The sequence below is a fragment of the Salvia splendens genome, chromosome 2, assembly GCF_004379255.2.
Source record: "Salvia splendens isolate huo1 chromosome 2, SspV2, whole genome shotgun sequence".
Classification (NCBI taxonomy): Eukaryota; Viridiplantae; Streptophyta; class Magnoliopsida; order Lamiales; family Lamiaceae; genus Salvia; species Salvia splendens.
In genome coordinates, this window is record NC_056033.1 from 36,844,426 (window position 1) to 36,863,060 (window position 18,635).

Here is an 18,635-nt window from a genome sequence, read left to right on the forward strand (position 1 = left end):
ATAAAATCGCTTACAAATTGATGTCGTAGAGAAAATTAAATCATGTAAGTACAAAAAGAAATTAAAACTGATTTGGCATATTTGTCCCTAGAACATTTTGATAGTAGACTGGCCTTTTTATGGCACTAAAAGTGCTCAAGAAAATTTGCTACATTTAATCATAATGTTTGTGAATCAAACTTTGCCACTTCTCCTTCCAAAGGCAATCTCTTTAAATTCACTATGGGTATGTTCGGTACATGGAATTGAAATTGAATTGGAATTAGAATTCTATAAAATTGAATTGGAAGGAATTCAATTCCAAATCCTAAATTGAATTGGAATTAGAATTCTATAAAATTGAATTGGAAGGAATTCAATTCCAAATCCTATGTTTGGTAAAATGAAGAATTAACATGAAATTGAATTGACATGTTTGGTAAATATACACACAGTGCACACACTACACACACTTCACATATTTCACACACTATACGCACTTCACACATTTCACACACTACACACACTTAACACATTTCACACACTTCACACATTTCACATACTACATGCACTTCACACACTACACACATTATACACACAAAATACATACATTGCACACAAAATAAACAATATACACATTGTACACACATTACACACACTTACAAATTTTATACGAGATACATACACTACACACACACACACTTCACACGAACTAAAATTTCAAATTTAGTTCAGTTTTTCAGTTTGATTCGGTTTAAACTTTTAAAAAAATTTAGTTTTTCGATTTGGTTCGGTTTGAATCGAAAAAAAAAATCTAAAAGCTGAAAAAAAATAAAAAATAGGATGCTTAAAATGTGTGAAATGTGAGTAGTTTTTGTAGTGTGTGAAATGTGTTTAGTGTGTGAAGTGTGTGAAATGTGTGTAATATGTGTAGTGTGTGAAATATGTTTAGTGTGTGAAGTGTGTGTAGTGTGTGAAGTGTGTGATGTGTGTGAAATATGTGAAGTGCGTGTAGTGTGTGAAATGTGTGTAGTGTGTGAAATATGTGTAGTGTGTGAAGTGTGTTTAGTGTGTGAAATGTGTGTAGTGTGTGAAATGTGTGTAGTGTGTTTAGTGTGTGAAATGTGTGTACTGTGTGTAGTGTGTGAAATATGTGTAGAATGTGAAGTGTGTGTACTATGTGAAGTGTGTTTTGTGGATATATAGTGAAATATTATGACTATTTGGATTTTGGAGTTACAATTTTCTACTTTTGATATGGAATTCAAATCGTGGAATTGGAAAATTTGGAATTGTAATTCAATTCCAAATCCAAATCCAAATATTTTTGTGATACCGAACAACGGATTTGAAATTGGAGTCTCCAATTCCAAGCCCTCAATTTCATGATACCGAACGCACCCTATTGGAATTTGGAATGGTCCACTTAATTTTTTTTGACATTTTCATCTCCCTTTTGTATGCATATTATGGGGTAGGGAATATTCTCTTCCCTGAATTGTGGGTACTTTTTCTCTATACTTAAGCTAGAAAATGAGAAATAACAAAAATTGAAGTCTCATTATTATTCATTTGAGAACCTTATATTGATATTTTAGAATCAGTAATATCAAGTTTTGAACATGATTTTTTCCTTCCGAATGTCTCATCTTACTTTTATAAAAAAAATCATTCAGCTCAATACTAAATCTCACACATTATTAAATATGGTACGGCGACTTTTTATGGCTGAGATTTTAAGTTCTAGAAGAGTGGATGCATATGGTTGCACAAATTTTAAACCAATGCACAATTCATAAAATTTTTTAACTGAAAATTGTTGTATTTATAGACCAATAACCGTTATTATTAATATTTTCCTTATAACTTTGTAGCAAATACTTGCTCTTCTAGTGTTCACAGGTAAATAATCATGGTGTTCGTTACTAAAAATATCGAGTAAGTTCATCCGATTCACTTTTAATAAACTTTAAAAAATAAATAAATTGTCTACATGTCTTAAATCCACGATTTATGTGCAATAGTTGCAAATTACACTGGGATGAACACCACACTTTAAAATGAGATATTACAAATAAGCTTAATTATTCTATATAAATATAATAGTGGGTCAAACACGTAGCAAACACATGTAGAGCACACGAACGACGATTCTTGATTAACAAAAATACACTCCCCTTTAATTAGCAAACAAACTAATCCCACCATTCCTTAGTCAACTTCTACTATCTTACGACACACCCCAAATCAAAATAAAACAACGCATTTCTTTTAAATCAAAGAATTTAAGAAAATCTAAGCAAAACTATGTATTTCATTTTGCTAATTAAAAAAATTAAGTAGGACATTTTAATTGGTTTAGATTGCGTTATAGCTAGTGACGTACAACTTAATGTTGCATGCTACATGCAATTATCTTCTTCCAAAAGCTTAATATCGCCAAGATTGTTACCTTAGAAAAGAATGTCAACCACTTCCATGTCACACCCAATTTTATTTTTACACTTGATCATTCTTCAACTACGTCATTCCATTTATTTATCGAATTCATCAATCACTACTGTGAAATAAAAATACGAAAATCAAGAAGATCACCAAGGTTCTTGCTGGATGATTAAGTCAACTATATATCGGTAGTGAACAAATCTAGCAAGCCGTTGTCACACCTTTATATATATTCCTATTCCTCTAGATATACCTCACATTCCCTTTACATTCTCCAATCCATTTCAATAACATTCTACACATCCCCTACTTACTATATAAATCTTCCCTCCCTAAAAAAAAGACACTACATCACATATATAAGTATATCTCAACAAATTGAACAAGAGAGGGAGTGGCTTTATATAGATTCATACAAAATTAAACAAATACATATATATGGCTATCCGGCCGGCGATAGCGGCGTTGGCGGTGGCTGTGTTTGGCGGTTACCTGGTTTTGCTGGTGGGGATGCCCACAAACGCCTATAAAGTGACGTGGCTGCCGGTGCTCCGAGCTAAAACCACCACCACTTACTTCGGAACTAACCAAGGTTTCATAAAACTCTCATGAAAATTAAAAATATGCATCATATACATGGGTGTAATTTGGTCACTTACTCCTATATTATGTGACTAATATTGTTGCTTTATTTGCAGGTGCAACTTTCTTGGTGTTCACATCTCCACTTCTATTAATTGCACTATTGGGATGTGTGTATCTCCATTTAGGCAAAAAATCGGAAATTAACAATATTAAGAGGTGGGTATACTTAATTAATTTCATTATTATTGTATAATACTACTATGTACTAGAATCTAATAAGTAAGTTATGACTATGACAGTGGAGATGGAGAGAATCGGCTAGAGATATGGAAGAGGCCAATGATCATTAAAGGCCTAGGAATTGTTTCCAGAATAGAGCTTGCTTTTTTCCTCATGTTTATTGCTCTTCTTGTTTGGAATTTGGCTACTTATTTCCACAATGATTTTGCCCGAATTACCACCAAGTCCGCTGCACTAGATGGTGAAAAAGTGTAAGATATTTCATTAAACCCTAATTCACTAAACACAAAATTTATTTACTTGTTTCACAATATGATGATTATATGATAATATTGATTGATGCAGGTGGGAGGCTAAGCTGGACATGGCGGCGCTCCGGCTGGGACTGGTCGGAAACATAGCGCTGACCTTCCTATTCTTCCCGGTGACACGTGGATCATCGGTGCTCCAGTTTTTAGGCCTAACATCGGAGGCTAGTGTGAAATACCACATATGGCTAGGCCACATTGTCATGACCTTCTTCACTGCCCATGGCCTTTCTTACATCATCTTTTGGGTTTCCACTCATCAACTATCTCAGGTACTTTTACTTTATTTCATTTTTCCTATATAATATATTGGAAACATTCAACTTATTTTTGGTAATCTTGGTGCACAATTTTAGATGGTGGAATGGAAGAATACAGGAGTCTCAAACTTAGCAGGAGAGATATCTTTGCTAGCTGGACTATTCCTATGGGTGACAACATATCCAAGGATTAGAAGAAGAATGTTTGAGCTCTTCTTCTACACTCATCATCTCTACATTCTATTCGTCTTCTTCTTTGTTCTTCACGTTGGCATCAGCTACGCCTCCATCATGCTCCCCGGCTTCTTCCTCTTCATCGTAGACCGATACCTCAGGTTAATGCAGTCCAGGCGACACGTCCACCTCGTCTCCGCTAGGGTTCTTCCATGCCACACTGTTGAGCTTAACTTCTCCAAGAGCAAAGGTGCTACATATATTTATTCTAACAAATATTGATCATGTATGTTTTTTGATTGATGGGTTGTTTCAGGTTTGAATTACAGTCCAACTAGTATCATGTTTGTGAATGTGGCCAGCATTTCTAAGCTGCAATGGCATCCATTCACTATTAGTTCAAGTAGTAGTTTGGAGAGTGATACAATAAGTGTGATCATCAAAGGGGAAGGAAAATGGACCAGTAAACTCAATGACTTGGTTGCTTCCCCCTCTCCACCCCCTCGTCTAGATGTCTCCATCGAAGGCCCTTACGGACCTGCCTCAACCGATTTCCTAAGGTACGACAGACTAGTCTTTTGAGATGGGTTTTTCTGTTTGTTACGTAACACATAGTATAATCCACTACATATTTTTCGCAGGCACGACCTTCTGGTGATGGTAAGCGGGGGAAGCGGCGTGACGCCCTTCATCTCCATCATCCGCGACCTCATCCACACGGCCGAAACCCTAAAAAACCAAACCCCGCAAATCCTCCTCATCACCGCCTTCAAAAACTCAACAGACCTCACCATACTCGACCTCATCCTCCCCATCTCCGGCACCCCCTTCCCCAACCTAAACCTCCAAATCGAGGCCTACGTCACAAGAGAGAAGCAGCAGCCACAACAGGAGAAGAAATCCACCCGCACCGTCTGGTTCAAGCCCGGCCCGGCCGACGCGCCCCTCGCCGCAACCCTAGGCAACGACAACAAGTGGCTGTGGCTCGGCGCCGTCATCGCGGGATCATTCATCATCTACCTCGTCTCGATTGGGATCCTGACGAGGTACTACATATACCCTATCGATCGGAACACGAATGCGATATTCTCCTCCGCCGCGAGAGGCGCGCTCCACGCGCTGTTCATCTGCGGCGCGGTGGTAGTGGCGGCGACGGCGGGGTTCGTGTGGAGCAAGGAGCGGGGGGCAAAGGAGACCACGCAGATCCAGAGCATGGAGACGCCGACCGCGTCACCGTGTTACGTGGGTGGGAGGGAGATGGAAAGCTTGCCACAGCAGTCGCTCGCGGAGTCGATCAACGTGTATTATGGAGAAAGGCCCGACCTCAAGAGTGAGTCTGGAGAAATTTATTATTATTATTATAGAATTTTAATAGTAGTACGTACTCCTAGTTTATTCATTGATTTAATTTATTTTGAGATAAGTGTTGGTGATGAATGCAAATGTAGGATATTTGTTTGAGCGGAAGGAATCAAGCGTTGGAGTGCTGGTTTGTGGGCCGAAGAAGCTGCGGCATCAAGTTGCCAACATATGTTCTTCGGGCTTGGCGGAAAATCTGCATTTTGAGTCCATCAGTTTTAGTTGGTGATCTCATCTTCAACCAACCTTTCTTTTCTTTCGTATTTTTGTTTTTAATGCTTTCAAGTTTCGTGTCAGTATGTAGTCGAGAGAAGAAGCCTTGTTTGTCTGTGTGGAATAAAATATTGCAATAAAGCCAAAAATGTCAGCTTACAATATTGCATAGAGGTTTTCGTGTTGTTATGTTTTGATTTTCTCATTTATAAACAATTTATGAAATTCTTGACGCCAGTTATAAATAGTGAAATTCATTTGGTTTTATATTTAGAGAGTACCATAATCTACTCCTTATTTATGAAGAATTATGGGTTCTCTGTTTAGAGCTAAAATGGTAGTGTATGAGTTTGCAAACAAATACTATTAACTTATTAAAAAACGCTATTAAGTGGGAGTCGCCAATGCCTTTTCGTCTTCTTAATGTTCATGCGCCAATATTGATAGTTATATACTCAAAGTAGATATAATTAAACTCACCTTACACACGTCTTTAGTGGAAGTAGTGCCAATTTCCACAATGGCTCTGTATTCAAAAGTAAGTTTTTTTTTGGAAAATTATAGTTACTGTAGATGGTTTATAGCCCAATATTTTACCCATTATAACAACTACTCCAATTTTTTTTCATTTAATTTCACTTTTAGTACTCAAAATAAACCAGGAGTAATTGAAGCTGATAAACCTGAAACTACTAACGTATATATTTTTATAACTTTATATTTAAAAAAAATAAGTTACATATTAATTCGTAATAATATATATTTATTTCTTTAAATTATTAATAAAATACTATAGTGGTATGATATGTTGAGCCTAATAAAACAAAGTGATAAGCACCACTCAAGAAATGATTACGTGCATCTCTAATATTTCTCTCCATTTTTTCATTTTTGACTTTACCCCAAATATTTTCCCTTTTGCTCCTCACTTTGTAAGTACTTCCATGATCACCCGTTATTCTATTCCCAATGAAAATTTCGAAATTGGAAGTTATTTCTGCAACATGTTGCTGCTGATTCATCGTCTCTTTCTTCAAACTTCAACCCGCATGTTATTTTGAGGTGAAATTTCTTTTCTATCTTCTTCCGCTTCTTTTAACTTTATCGTGCTTGTTTTGTTATCGAAACTTGTTGATTTAGTGTTTTATTATGTTGTTGGTGAACTGAATTTACTGCACATGGAGTTTCTGTGAAAGTCTGGATAAGGATTGATGTGGCTGATTAGTAATTTCTTTCAAATTATGGTTATGGCACTGGAATTTTGACTGAGAGATTGCGTATAAATGCTGTGACTGTATATTTGAAGCTTTTGTTTGTGTTAGGTTTGTAAGTAGGTCACTGTGAAAACATTATTTCCTGATTTTGGAATAACTAGAGTTGTAACAGAGACAAGTTAGAATATTTGATTCTAGCATAACTGGTGAATGTAACTAGAGCAGCATAATGTATTCAAATTAATATGATACTGTAGTTACTTTTGTTGATTGTAATTTTTGGTAATTGGCCTTCATAATTTAATACTATGATTTTGAATTTTTGCTAATTCTATGCTGCTCCTGTAATTATGCAGAGTTCTGTATGATTGTGGCAGTCCTCTGATTCCACAGTGCACAAAGAGGCTTGGAAAATTATAATTTTAAGTTGTTAGGTAAAGGACTTGGTGAAATGGGAGGTTGTTGCTCATCATCCAGAAAGCTGGAGCTTCGTGGAGCGCCAGTATATTATTATGTTAGTGGCCACACTTGTTATCTTTAAGTTTTAGCGCTTTATCCGTGGCCAATCTCAGTCAGCAAATAGTCTTTCTGCTTATAAATTTTATAAGTTATGCACTACAAAAATTCTTTAAATTTGGAATCTGAGTTATAACTGTTGTCCAATATTATCATATCCAAGTCTGAGACAGATGTAATTTTCAAGTCTCTAGTTTACTCAAACTGAGGCTGTGGTAGAAATTACACTTATACTGGACAGATGGATAGAACAGTAATAGACTAACAGATACAGTGCCATATAAATGTCTTCAGCACTGCCGTTTGTCACATTAAAAATGGTTACAAACCTAGAAAACTATTTTGCCTGCGGAGATCTAAAGGTGTAATGGGGAGTCTTTTGGTCAATACATGGACCTTGATTGAGATAAATGATGTGAAAAGGGGTATTTCTGTTAAGATGATAAATAGTCTTTTATACTTTAGTAGTACTAATTTTTAATGTATATAAGGTACTTCATCTCGCTCTCTCCCTACAGTCTTGACTATTGAGCATTTTGAAATCCTTCACGGGTATAAGGAGTTTATTTTTCTTTGCATTTGAGTGGACTATCTTTGAGTTTTTACCATTGTGTAATTAGCACTCTTTCCTTATGGCCACTTAGTTTTAATATGTCACATCACTATTCAGTACCAACCATCTCCAGAAGAGAATGCATTCCTCAGTTCGCGCAGTAGTGGAGCGTTGCTAGATTTAAATCTGAACATGTCAGCTCCTGACACTTATCGATCTCCTCCTGCACCTATACCATACGATGTGGTTCTGGGGCGTCCACTTGTTGGTTCGAGAGACACGGCTTTAAGTGGCCAGTTTTTAGGAAAACATATTTGCAAGGATATCCAATTGGGCATTGTTCCACTCTCTCCTAAGAAGACAGACCTTGAGCTTTTGAAATCTAATCCACTTACAGTAGCAGCAACGGATGAAGAAGATGCCTGCCCTACTTGTCTAGAAGGTAAAATAGTTTGCTCACTTGCTGTATATTTTTTATTTTCTCCCTTCTTTCCATATTTGCTTTACTATCTATTTCCTTTTACAATACATCACAGAGTATGATTCAGAGAATCCAAAAATAATGACCAAGTGTAACCATCACTTTCACCTTTCATGCATACTTGAGTGGATGGAAAGAAGCGACACCTGCCCTATCTGTGATCAGGTTAGCTCGTTGCCTGAATATACTCAACATTTCTTTTCTGTTTAATTTATTCTTTCTTTAAGGTTGTAGCTTCTCTTACAAAATCATGAAATAACATTTGTATCCACTTTTCACTTTTCGTACTGATTTTATGCAAACAAATTTTGATATTTACTTAATTTCTCCAAATTGCAGGAAATGATATACGAAAGTCCTGTGGGCGTGGCAAGATGTGATTAGCTTGGCTATTATGTGTATAGCTCTTCTTTGTATATAGATAGGAATCCATGCAGTTCATCATTTTCAATCCTTTATGGATCAACATTCATTTGTACAAGATCATTTCACTTTGTAAATATTTCAAATGTCTCGACCCAGTTCAGCCCTGTTGAAGCAGATTAGTTTCAGTGATGGCAACGTTGATAAAGAAGGGCATCATCATTCGTTCATCAGAAGGGCTGTCGCCACAAACCTAGGTGTGAGATGCATATAGACAGGGGATATAGTTACCACAATTCAAGATTTCTCTGTATGTTCTGTCAAGATTTAAGGTACGAAACAATTTATATAGCTTCTCCCGTGTTGAATATTTTCAGGCTTGGTTGTAAATTTCTTTGAATGTGCTGATCTACGTAATCATGCACATGTGATAGAATTGTTCTTGGCTTTGAAATTTAGTGATAGATTTATGTACAGATTAATGAACTACTATTACAAAAATTTAGTGAGACAGATGTGCAGATTTATGTAATCATACACATGTGATAGATTTCCTAGAAACATTGAGTAAATTTAGTGAGCATGTTTTGGAATGTCATAGTGAATTCTGTTCCTTTGCCATCTAGAATGATTGGTGGGTTTATTTTATTTTGAGGTGGTGGTTAGAATTGGCACTATACTATTGATTGATTGATTAATTAAATATTTGGCTAAAATTAAATTTTGGTAAGTGTCACTATTACATATTGTGCTTCCCTAATCATAAATTATTGGACCTAAAGAAATGGCATTTATTGTGGTGAGAGGTAAAGTTCATAATTATAGGTATGGGGCATGATTTAAATGAGTGTGTCTGGATTATATTTAGTTAAAAATATGTTGTGAGATTCAGATTCATATTCCTTGTCAATCTTACCATTTTCATGTATTTTCAATCTACTTAATTATTCAAATACTTTATCATGTGTGTTATTAAAATATTAAGGACTTGTTTTGTAGCGTGGATAGAATATAATGTGATAATTAATTTGGGATAAATTTTTTGGGCCAGAAATATGATAATATCTGTATACAAGGTTTTTGTAATGTTGTTTTCTAGAGTACTATGTACTCCATTTTAAATTAATTGTACACTAAAAATATCAACTAGTCGCTTAATAACTAGGGCAGGGAACAAGAGTTAAGCCGAATACTCAATGAAAGCTCGACTCGAGTTTATATCTTATTGTTCGAGCTCATTTCACCACCCAATTACCAAGCTCGAGTTTGTGTAATGCTTGATAATATTATACTCCCTCCGTCCCTCATAATTCGTCACTATTTGAATCGGCTTTTAAGAAATAAAATAGAAAGTGAGTTGAAAAAGTTGGTGACATATGAGTCATACTTTTATATATTAGTTTTATAATAAAATGTGAGTATGAACGAGTTAGTAGAATGTAAGGGTCCACCACCAAAAATGGTAAAAGTGAAAGGTATCAATCTTTTAGGGACGAACGTAAATGGAAATAGGTGACAAATTTTCAGGGACGGAGGGAGTATTACTTGATAATGATATTGAATTCGAACTTGAGCCCTCTCTCATATTATGGTATTATCCGTAAATGCTCATCCAACACCCACCACAACTTTTAATAGTAGAAACAAAAGCTTTAAAATAAATTTAAAATAATTATTGAGTGTCGTCTATCCAAACATAAAAGGCGGACCACATGTGTATTAGGCGCCACCTACCCAATAATAAAAGGCAGTCTCAAGCAACGATACGTAAAAATAAGCACAAAATCAAAAAGAAAAAACACTTACGAGCACAAAAAGCAACTAAAACAAGCATGACATTTTTAGAATTTAAATGCGTCTTATGTTTTACTGGTCAATCATTCTTAGAGAAATTAAAAGTGAATACGTCTTATATTGATAGTGAGTACGGATGTGAGGCTTATATAGTGGTAGAATAGAGAGAGCTAGAAATCAGACTCAAGCTCGCCTTGCTATCTCCGGATCGAATTCTGTACAAGATCTTTTTTAACTGAATCTCATATAGCTCATGTATATCTTTGGTCATATATATAGAGGTAGAACTCGACCTAATGTCATTTTTAGGGAGGGATGAAGATAATGTCATTGTTTATCCTACTATAGTACTAGTATCTTTTGCTCATTTTCACCACCTTCAAAATTAAATTTATACGGAGTAATACGTAGACAACGTGTCACTTTGCTTGTCGATTTATATATTGTTTGTGTCTTGTTTTTCAGTCGACAGATGCATTAATATTTAATAGTGACGCACACGAATAGCCAAAATTTTATTTTTGGAGCGGAATGATTTCTTCATTTTTATTCGATTGCTCTAAATGTATGTAGCAACGGTATACATTTCTTGTTAATTGTTTGTGTTGAAACAATGGTGATTGATCGACAAGAACAAGAACTAGAGAGAAAATAGAAAGTAGGGTTTTGGGAGAAAAATTGTAGAGTCTTTTATTGCTTCAAGAATGTGATGAACAAAATGAATTAACTGCTAACTACTCTACATCAGCTATTTATATACATCAGTAAACTAATGAAGTGATCGAGACTTCACTTCTTGAACAGCAGTTACAACAGACGAGCTTCAACCGAGAGCTCAACAACAGTCACTAACGGCTAGTAGCCGTTTCTAACTACTTTTTGAATCTTGCACTTCTTGATTTGGTGTGATGCATCTCCACACTAATCTCCCATGCACATGTGTCGCTTCTTCATCCATCCTCTGTAACAATCTCCACCTTGGATGAAGAAGCAACACTCAAAATACCATCTGATGCATACTCACTAATCTGCAGCAATATCTAAACTTTTCCTTACTCAAAGGCTTTGTCAACATGTCTGCGGGATTGTGAGCTGTGCCTATGTAACGCCCCACTTTTCGAACCCTAATTTTCGAACCCTAAAATTTTGCATTAAATGTTTTAATGCCGTGAAGTGTGTGGATTAATTGACGAGTGAATTAATTGCTTGATTTCTATGCGACCTAATTTTGTTTTGGAGTTGAGAGGAGGAATAGTCAATCTTGTCGAATTGATAACGTGGCCTTAATTAATCGATGCGGAATGAAATATAGCCGCAAATTATATTTTTATTTTGGGGAGTGAGATTTTAATAGGATCATCAATAATTGTCTTACCCATTTTATTGGAATTTTCGACCACTATGAATTTATGGAGAGAAATTATTTTCTTGGATTTAATTATTTGCTTGGGATAATTACCCAATTAAATCCAAAGCCTAATTATCCTATTTCTTGATGAAAGAATCGGCCCCTATTATTCCTAAGAAGATTACGAAATCTCTTAACTTGTGGGAAAAGAAATTAATCATTATTTATTTTGATCCCTTAATTATTTCATTCCATGTTTAATTGGAATATCCTAGCAAATCTTGCCTCATCTTATTTTATTCAAGATTTGGAAATTATTCCTTGTGGAAGGAATATTTCACACGCCTATTTCCATTTATTGTGGGAGGATTTTTATTAATTTTCTTGCTCCGTATTATTTTATTCTGCTCCGTGAAAATACTAAATTAAATCAATGGCTAATTAAATGGCCATGATTTTCGAAATATTCTCCCTTATTCTCCCTCATTATTCACGCCAATTCCCTTCCCCCAAATCTCTCAAATCTTAATTTAAGTTATTCTCCCAAATCTTCAATTAATTGTGGGATATTCTATTCCTTAAGCCTATAAATAGAGATTATTGAAGAACCAAGGTTTTATTCGCTTTCTACCGATTGTTTCGTCCAAGAAAGGTAAATTCAAACCTATATTCTTCACTCCTCTCCATCTAAACCTTCTTTGACTCCGTCATGCATGTAGAGAGTGTAGGGAATGTAGATCTAAGGGTTTAATCGGTGGGAATGTGTAATCGTATGTTTGATTGCGTTTTGATTTCAATTGGTTGATGATTTAATGAATCCTCGGTGAATGATATGTGATTTCATGAAAATATGTGTCTAAGGACCCTTTTGAGCATGCTTGTATGTTAAAACCATGAAAAGGTTGATTTTGAATAAGTGGGGGTAAACCCTAATTCGAATTTCTAAAAGCATGAGGAACTGTGATTCCGAACAGTAAGTTCCGACTCGTTTTTGACCGAACAAATGAACTCCAATTTGATCGATTCTTTTTTCTGAGTAAACTTCATGATGTCTTCTGTGTTTTGTGTAAATTTCAACTCATTTGGATAAAATATGGATTTTTGGTGAATTTTTAAAGTTGACTGCGCATTTCTGGCAGAAACTGTTTTCTCGACCAGTAGGTTACGTTTTCTATTTGACTGACCTAAAAACGTTATTTTAGCATGATTTTTTAAACTGGAAGTTATTTGATGAGTCTACTGCGTTGTGGTGAAATTTTAGCCCCAACGGAAGTCGGGTGAATTTTTAATAATTTTTATTAAATGGTTGCGCAGTGCTGCCAGATTTCTACCTTTACAAAAACACTATGTTGTTATAAGTGATATACATGATTGATATATGTGATGACATGATGTGTTGTTCAAAGATGGGAAAAGGGAAAACGATAGGGACATGCATAATATTAAGTCAATGGTTGTGAGTGATAAGATATATACATTATCTAAAGGTGATAACTCGTGCGCGAAGCGTGATAACAAAGGAAAGGCAGTAGTTGGTATCTAAACGGTCGAGGTGGGCTTCTTTTCTACCCTACACTATGTGTGGGCTTTCTTTTACTAAACTCTTTTACGTATGATTGTGGAGCTATAAGGGTGGTTTAAAGTATTTATCATGCCGTGATTTGTTTTAACGTGCCTATCTGATATGGCTATTGCCACTGTTATATAAATCGAATTCGGGTCCTCGTAGGGCCGCAAACCCTACTTGGATTAGTGTACACCTATGGTAGATCGTGTGCTAGCGTACGGGCTGGCCGGTCTAGTGACCTGGTTTGCAGCCGCATTCCTTGTCATGTATTGGCAGATATGGCTATTGTCTATGGGAAAATGACTGATCAGTCGAATTTTACAATGGGAAATGATTTGAGTGCCTCGGGCCTTTCTAAAGCTAAACCCTGATGGTTACTTACGTATGGCATGATAAACTATATCTTTATTAAAAATGTTTTCGGCATAAGTCCACTGAGTATTTTATAAGTACTCAGCCCTGCATATGTTTTCCTTATGTGCAGGTTGAGCGGCGACGAGCGGTTGGCGGTGTTGAGCAAATTAAACGAAATGATAATATTGTCTTGAAACTCCGAGTGTCGTCGTGTCTTCACACATGACTTCACTCTTTCTCTTGGTCGTTTTCCGCTGCGATATTTCTTTTACTTATTAGCAATTGGGCTTGGACTTGAATTTGTTCCGTTGTTGGATATTTTAAAGTCTTGCTGGATAATGTCAAACTCTTAATCTTTTCCATTAATATTAATGTCTGGCCCAACTCATTATTTAAACCCGAGCCCTCATCTTGTTTTATACTTAATTGCTCGTTTAATATGTTGGTCAAGCCTTATTGATGAAACCCTAGCCTATTTTCCTTGTTATATTTAAGTCTGTTTAAGTCGCGATCGCCCGCATTTATTATACCCTAGAAGGGCGGTCGTGACAGCCTATCTTCACCAGCTTCACTTTCCCACTTTCCACTTCATCACGTATAAAATGCAGCCTAACATCGATGTGTTTGCTGCGCTCGTGGAACATCTGGTGTTTGGCTAAACACAATGCTCCATTATTGTCACAATGTATGGCGACTCCAGTCTGCTGCACATTGAACTCTCCAACGAGACCGAACAACCATTTGCCTTCTTTCACTGCTGAGGTCAGTGCTATATACTCAGCTTCAGTGGTGGATAAAGCAACCACATTCTGCAAACTCGACTTCCAACATATAGCAACACCAAACAAAGTGAATATGTAGCCAGTCTGCGATCTTCTTGTATCAATGCTCGCGGCATAATCTGAGTCGCAATAACCTTGCAAAGCTTCTTCCTCCGCTCCACCTTGATCAGTAAACAAAATTCCCAGGTTACTAGCACCTCCCAAATACCTCAAAGTCCACTTGAGAGCACTCCAGTGCTGTCTGCCATAGGCTGCCATGTAACGGCTTGTTGCACTTATAGCATGAGCCATGTCGGGTCTTGTGCATATCATCAGGTACATCAGACTCCCAATGATGTTAGAATATGGAATTGCATCCATTTCCTTCCTTTCTTCATCACTTTTGGCTGCCTGCTCATTTGACAGTTTGAAGTGCATAGGCATTGGAGTTGAAGTACTCTTCATGTTATCAACTCTAAACTTCTTCAATACTTTCTGAATATACTCAGACTGAAACAACCATAGCTTCTTCTCACTTCTCTTTCTGACTATATCCATTCCGAGTATCCTCCTTGCATTACCAAGATCTTTCATTTCAAACACTATCATGAGCTGCTTCTTTACCTTCCTGATCTCCATTGAATCTGCCCCAGATATGAGCATATCATCCACATAGAGGAGAAGGTAGATGGGAGTCTTGTTCCTTTGCCTCTTGATGAACACACAACTGTCATACAACGATCTAGCAAATCCCAAATCAGCCAAGCTCTCTCCAAACTTGAGATACCACTGCCGGCTGCTTTGCTTGAGGCCATACAAACTTTTCTTGAGCAAACACACTTTCTCTTCTGACCCAGGGACCTCGAAGCCTTGTAGCTGAGCCATGTATATTGTCTCTTCAAGTTCCCCATTCAAGAAAGCAGTCTTGACATCCAATTGCTCCAAATCCCAGTTTCTCTTTGCTGCCACTACCATGAGCACTCTAATGGAATTGTGCTTCACAACTGGAGAGTAGACTTCATTAAAGTCTATCCCTTCTTCTTGGTTGAAGCCTTTAGCAACGAGCCTAGCCTTAAATCTGACCTTCTCTGCAGCTGCGGTCTCAATTTTCTTTTTAAACACCCATTTGCATCCAATAACTTTTCTAAGCTCAGCCTTGTCAACCAATATCCATGTTTTGTTGTTGATTAGGGACTCCACCTCTTCCTCCATAGCTTGAAGCCACTGACTCTTCTCTGATCCATTCATAGCTTCATGATAGGAATTAGGTTCTGATGTCTCTAGTTGTTCTGCCACACTCAGAGCATAATAGAGCATCTCATAATCATTGAATCGGGCTGGTGCTCTCACAACTCTTCTTGGCATGTCCCTTGCAATCTGATGCTCTGGTGTTGTGACTTGCTGATCATTCACTCTAGTGTTTTGATCCTCTGAAACTCCACCTGCTTCCTCATCTTCCATATTCATATCATCAGATGGAGCATCAGCATCCTTGAATGTGAAATGAGCAGTGTCTTCAGCAATTTTTCTTGGAGATTTCTGCATCAGAAATGGCATATCATCTTCAATGAAGACAACATCCCTACTAATAACTATCTTGTGACTCTGAGGCTCAATACACCAGAGCCTATACCCCTTCACTCCCTTTGGATAGCCTAGCATGATGCATTTCAAGGCTCTTGCACTGAGCTTTCCCTGCTTCAAGGGAGCAAATGCCTTACACCCAAAAGGCTTTAGCCTTGAATAATTTGATTTTGATCCATACCACTTCTCATCTGGGATGGACCCCTTTATGGCTGAAGAGGGACACTTGTTGATGGGGTAGGCCGCTGTAGTCACCGCTTCTCCTCAGAACTCTTTACCTACACCAGAGGATGAGAGAAGGCACCTCACCCTCTCAAGAAGAGTGCGGTTGAGCCTCTCTGCCACCCCATTTTGTTGGGGGTTGGCAGGCACGGTCTTGTGTCTTCTAATAGCTTTCTCCTTACAAAAGACATCAAAATCCTTGGACAAATACTCCAGCCCGTTGTCTGTCCTCAGCACCTTAGGACAAGAACCCTTCTCAGTCTGCATTTCTGTGCACCAGCTTTTGAAAGTCCCAAATGCCTCTGACTTCTCTTTCAAGATGAACACCCACACTTTCCTAGAGAAGTCATCTATGATGGACATGTAATACCTGCCCCCACCAAGGCTCTTGACAGGAGATGGACCCCAAAGATCCGAATGAACATAGTCTAGAAGTGAAGTAGAAGTATGAGTACCTGCTGGATATGGCAGTTTCTTTGATTTTCCAAGCAAGCAATCTTCACACTTTATCATTTTTTCTTGATTGCTTGCCTCTATCACCCCCTTCTTTATCATCTCCTTCAAGGTCCCTTCTGCTGGATGTCCCAATTTTAGATGCCAAGCATTGATATCCGCATGAACAACAACATGGGTTTCACCAGTAACCACTGCAGCATCCAGGTAATAGAGACTGCCTTTCCTGTGGGCAATCATTTTGATTTGTTGTCCCTTGCATACTCTCATTTCTCCACCCTCAGAAAAAAAGCTGAATCCCTTCCTTTCAAGAGTTCCAAGTGATACAAGATTTCTTTTAACCTCAGGTATATACCTGACATCCGTGAGGATCTTGACAGATCCATCACTTAATCTCAGCTTAATGCTGCCTATGCCTCTGATGCTACATGCCTTGTTGTTGCCTAGCAAGACTGATCCATCACACTCCTTCAATTCAGAAAACCAGTCTAGATTTGGACATATATGGAATGAGCAACCGGAGTCCATTATCCAAGATCCTTGCTCAATCCTATCATCAACATTCAGCACCTCAGCAGGCTCTTCACCTTTACTGCTGACAAGATTTGTATGAGGCTTGTTTTCTTCAGCCATCTTCTTCTTCCAGCCATAGCAATCTTTCTTTAAATGGACAGGCTTCTTGCACCAATGGCAAGATCTTGTCTCCTTGGATCCAGAGGCTTGAGATCTAGGCTGCTCGAACTTCTTTGTGAACTTCTTCTTGTTCCATTTCTTGACATTGAGAGATTCAGCCTGAGATTCTGATTTCCTTGTGCCATTATTCTGCAACTCTTTGGCCATGAGTGCAGAATAAACCTCATTGTAGGTTATAATTGTGTCTCTCCCATAAAGAATCGCATCTCTCAACTGGTCATAGGAACTGGGCAAGGCATTCAAGACCAGAATCGCCTTGTCCTCATCTTTCATCTTCACATCCACTGCCTCCAGATCATTTACGGCCTTGCAAAAGTCCTCTAGCTGCTCAACTATTGATCTATCTTCAGAGAAGCTGTAAGAATAAAGCCTCCTCTTCATGCACAAACGATTGGCCAGGGACTTTGCAAGGTAAACTTCATCGAGCTTCTTCAAGATACCCAAAGCCGTATTCCCCCCTTGAACCTCTCTCAATACTTTGTCTCCCAAACACAGAATGATTGCACTATGAGCCTTCATCTGCATCTCATTGAACTTAGCTTGTGCTTTCTCATCCAACACAGGAGCCTTCGCCTTCCCATCTGATTCAGTCGAAGTCAGAACTGACGCAAGACCCTGCTGAACAAGAACTGCCCTCATCTTCATCTTCCACAAGCCGTAGTCATTCTTGCCCGAGAACTTCTCCGCCTCGAGCCTAGCTGCCATTCTTCAAACTCCTGATCGATCAATCGCTTTCCCACAGACGGCGTCAATTGTTGAAACAATGGTGATTGATCGACAAGAACAAGAACTAGAGAGAAAATAGTTAGTAGGATTTTGGGAGAAAAATTGTAGAGTCTTTTATTGCTTTAAGAATGTGATGAACAAAATGAATTAACTGCTAACTACTCTACATCAGCTATTTATATACATCAGTAAACTAATGAAGTGATCGAGACTTCACTTCTTGAACAGCAGTTACAACAGTCGAGCTTCAACCGAGAGCTCAACAACAGTCACTAACGGCTAGTAGCCGTTTCTAACTACTTTTTGAATCTTGCACTTCTTGATTTGGTGTGATGCATCTCCACACTAATCTCCCATGCACATGCGTCGCTTCTTCATCCATCCTCTGTAACAGTTTGCACCTTTTATTTGTGCCGTGTGTGTAGCTGTTATACACTCCTATT

The 18,635-nt window shown here is 37.7% G+C and overlaps 2 protein-coding genes across 2 annotated transcripts; both read left to right on the forward strand.

Moving 5' to 3' along the window:
• Positions 1 to 2,862: 2,862 nt before the first annotated feature.
• On the forward strand, positions 2,863 to 5,579 carry LOC121779368 (ferric reduction oxidase 2-like). The gene is made up of 8 exons (XM_042176701.1): positions 2,863 to 3,016; positions 3,123 to 3,225; positions 3,309 to 3,500; positions 3,595 to 3,829; positions 3,914 to 4,241; positions 4,308 to 4,551; positions 4,633 to 5,321; positions 5,440 to 5,579. Exons 1-8 carry the CDS (start codon positions 2,863 to 2,865, stop codon positions 5,577 to 5,579), a joined length of 2,085 nt encoding a protein of 694 aa, XP_042032635.1.
• An 847-nt stretch (positions 5,580 to 6,426) lies between these two features.
• Positions 6,427 to 9,311, forward strand: LOC121792531 (probable E3 ubiquitin-protein ligase RHB1A). The gene is made up of 5 exons (XM_042190512.1): positions 6,427 to 6,625; positions 7,134 to 7,291; positions 7,964 to 8,288; positions 8,383 to 8,492; positions 8,667 to 9,311. The coding sequence occupies exons 2-5, from the start codon at positions 7,229 to 7,231 to the stop codon at positions 8,709 to 8,711; spliced, it is 543 nt and encodes a 180-aa protein (XP_042046446.1). The 5' UTR covers positions 6,427 to 6,625; positions 7,134 to 7,228; the 3' UTR covers positions 8,712 to 9,311.
• Positions 9,312 to 18,635: the final 9,324 nt, after the last annotated feature.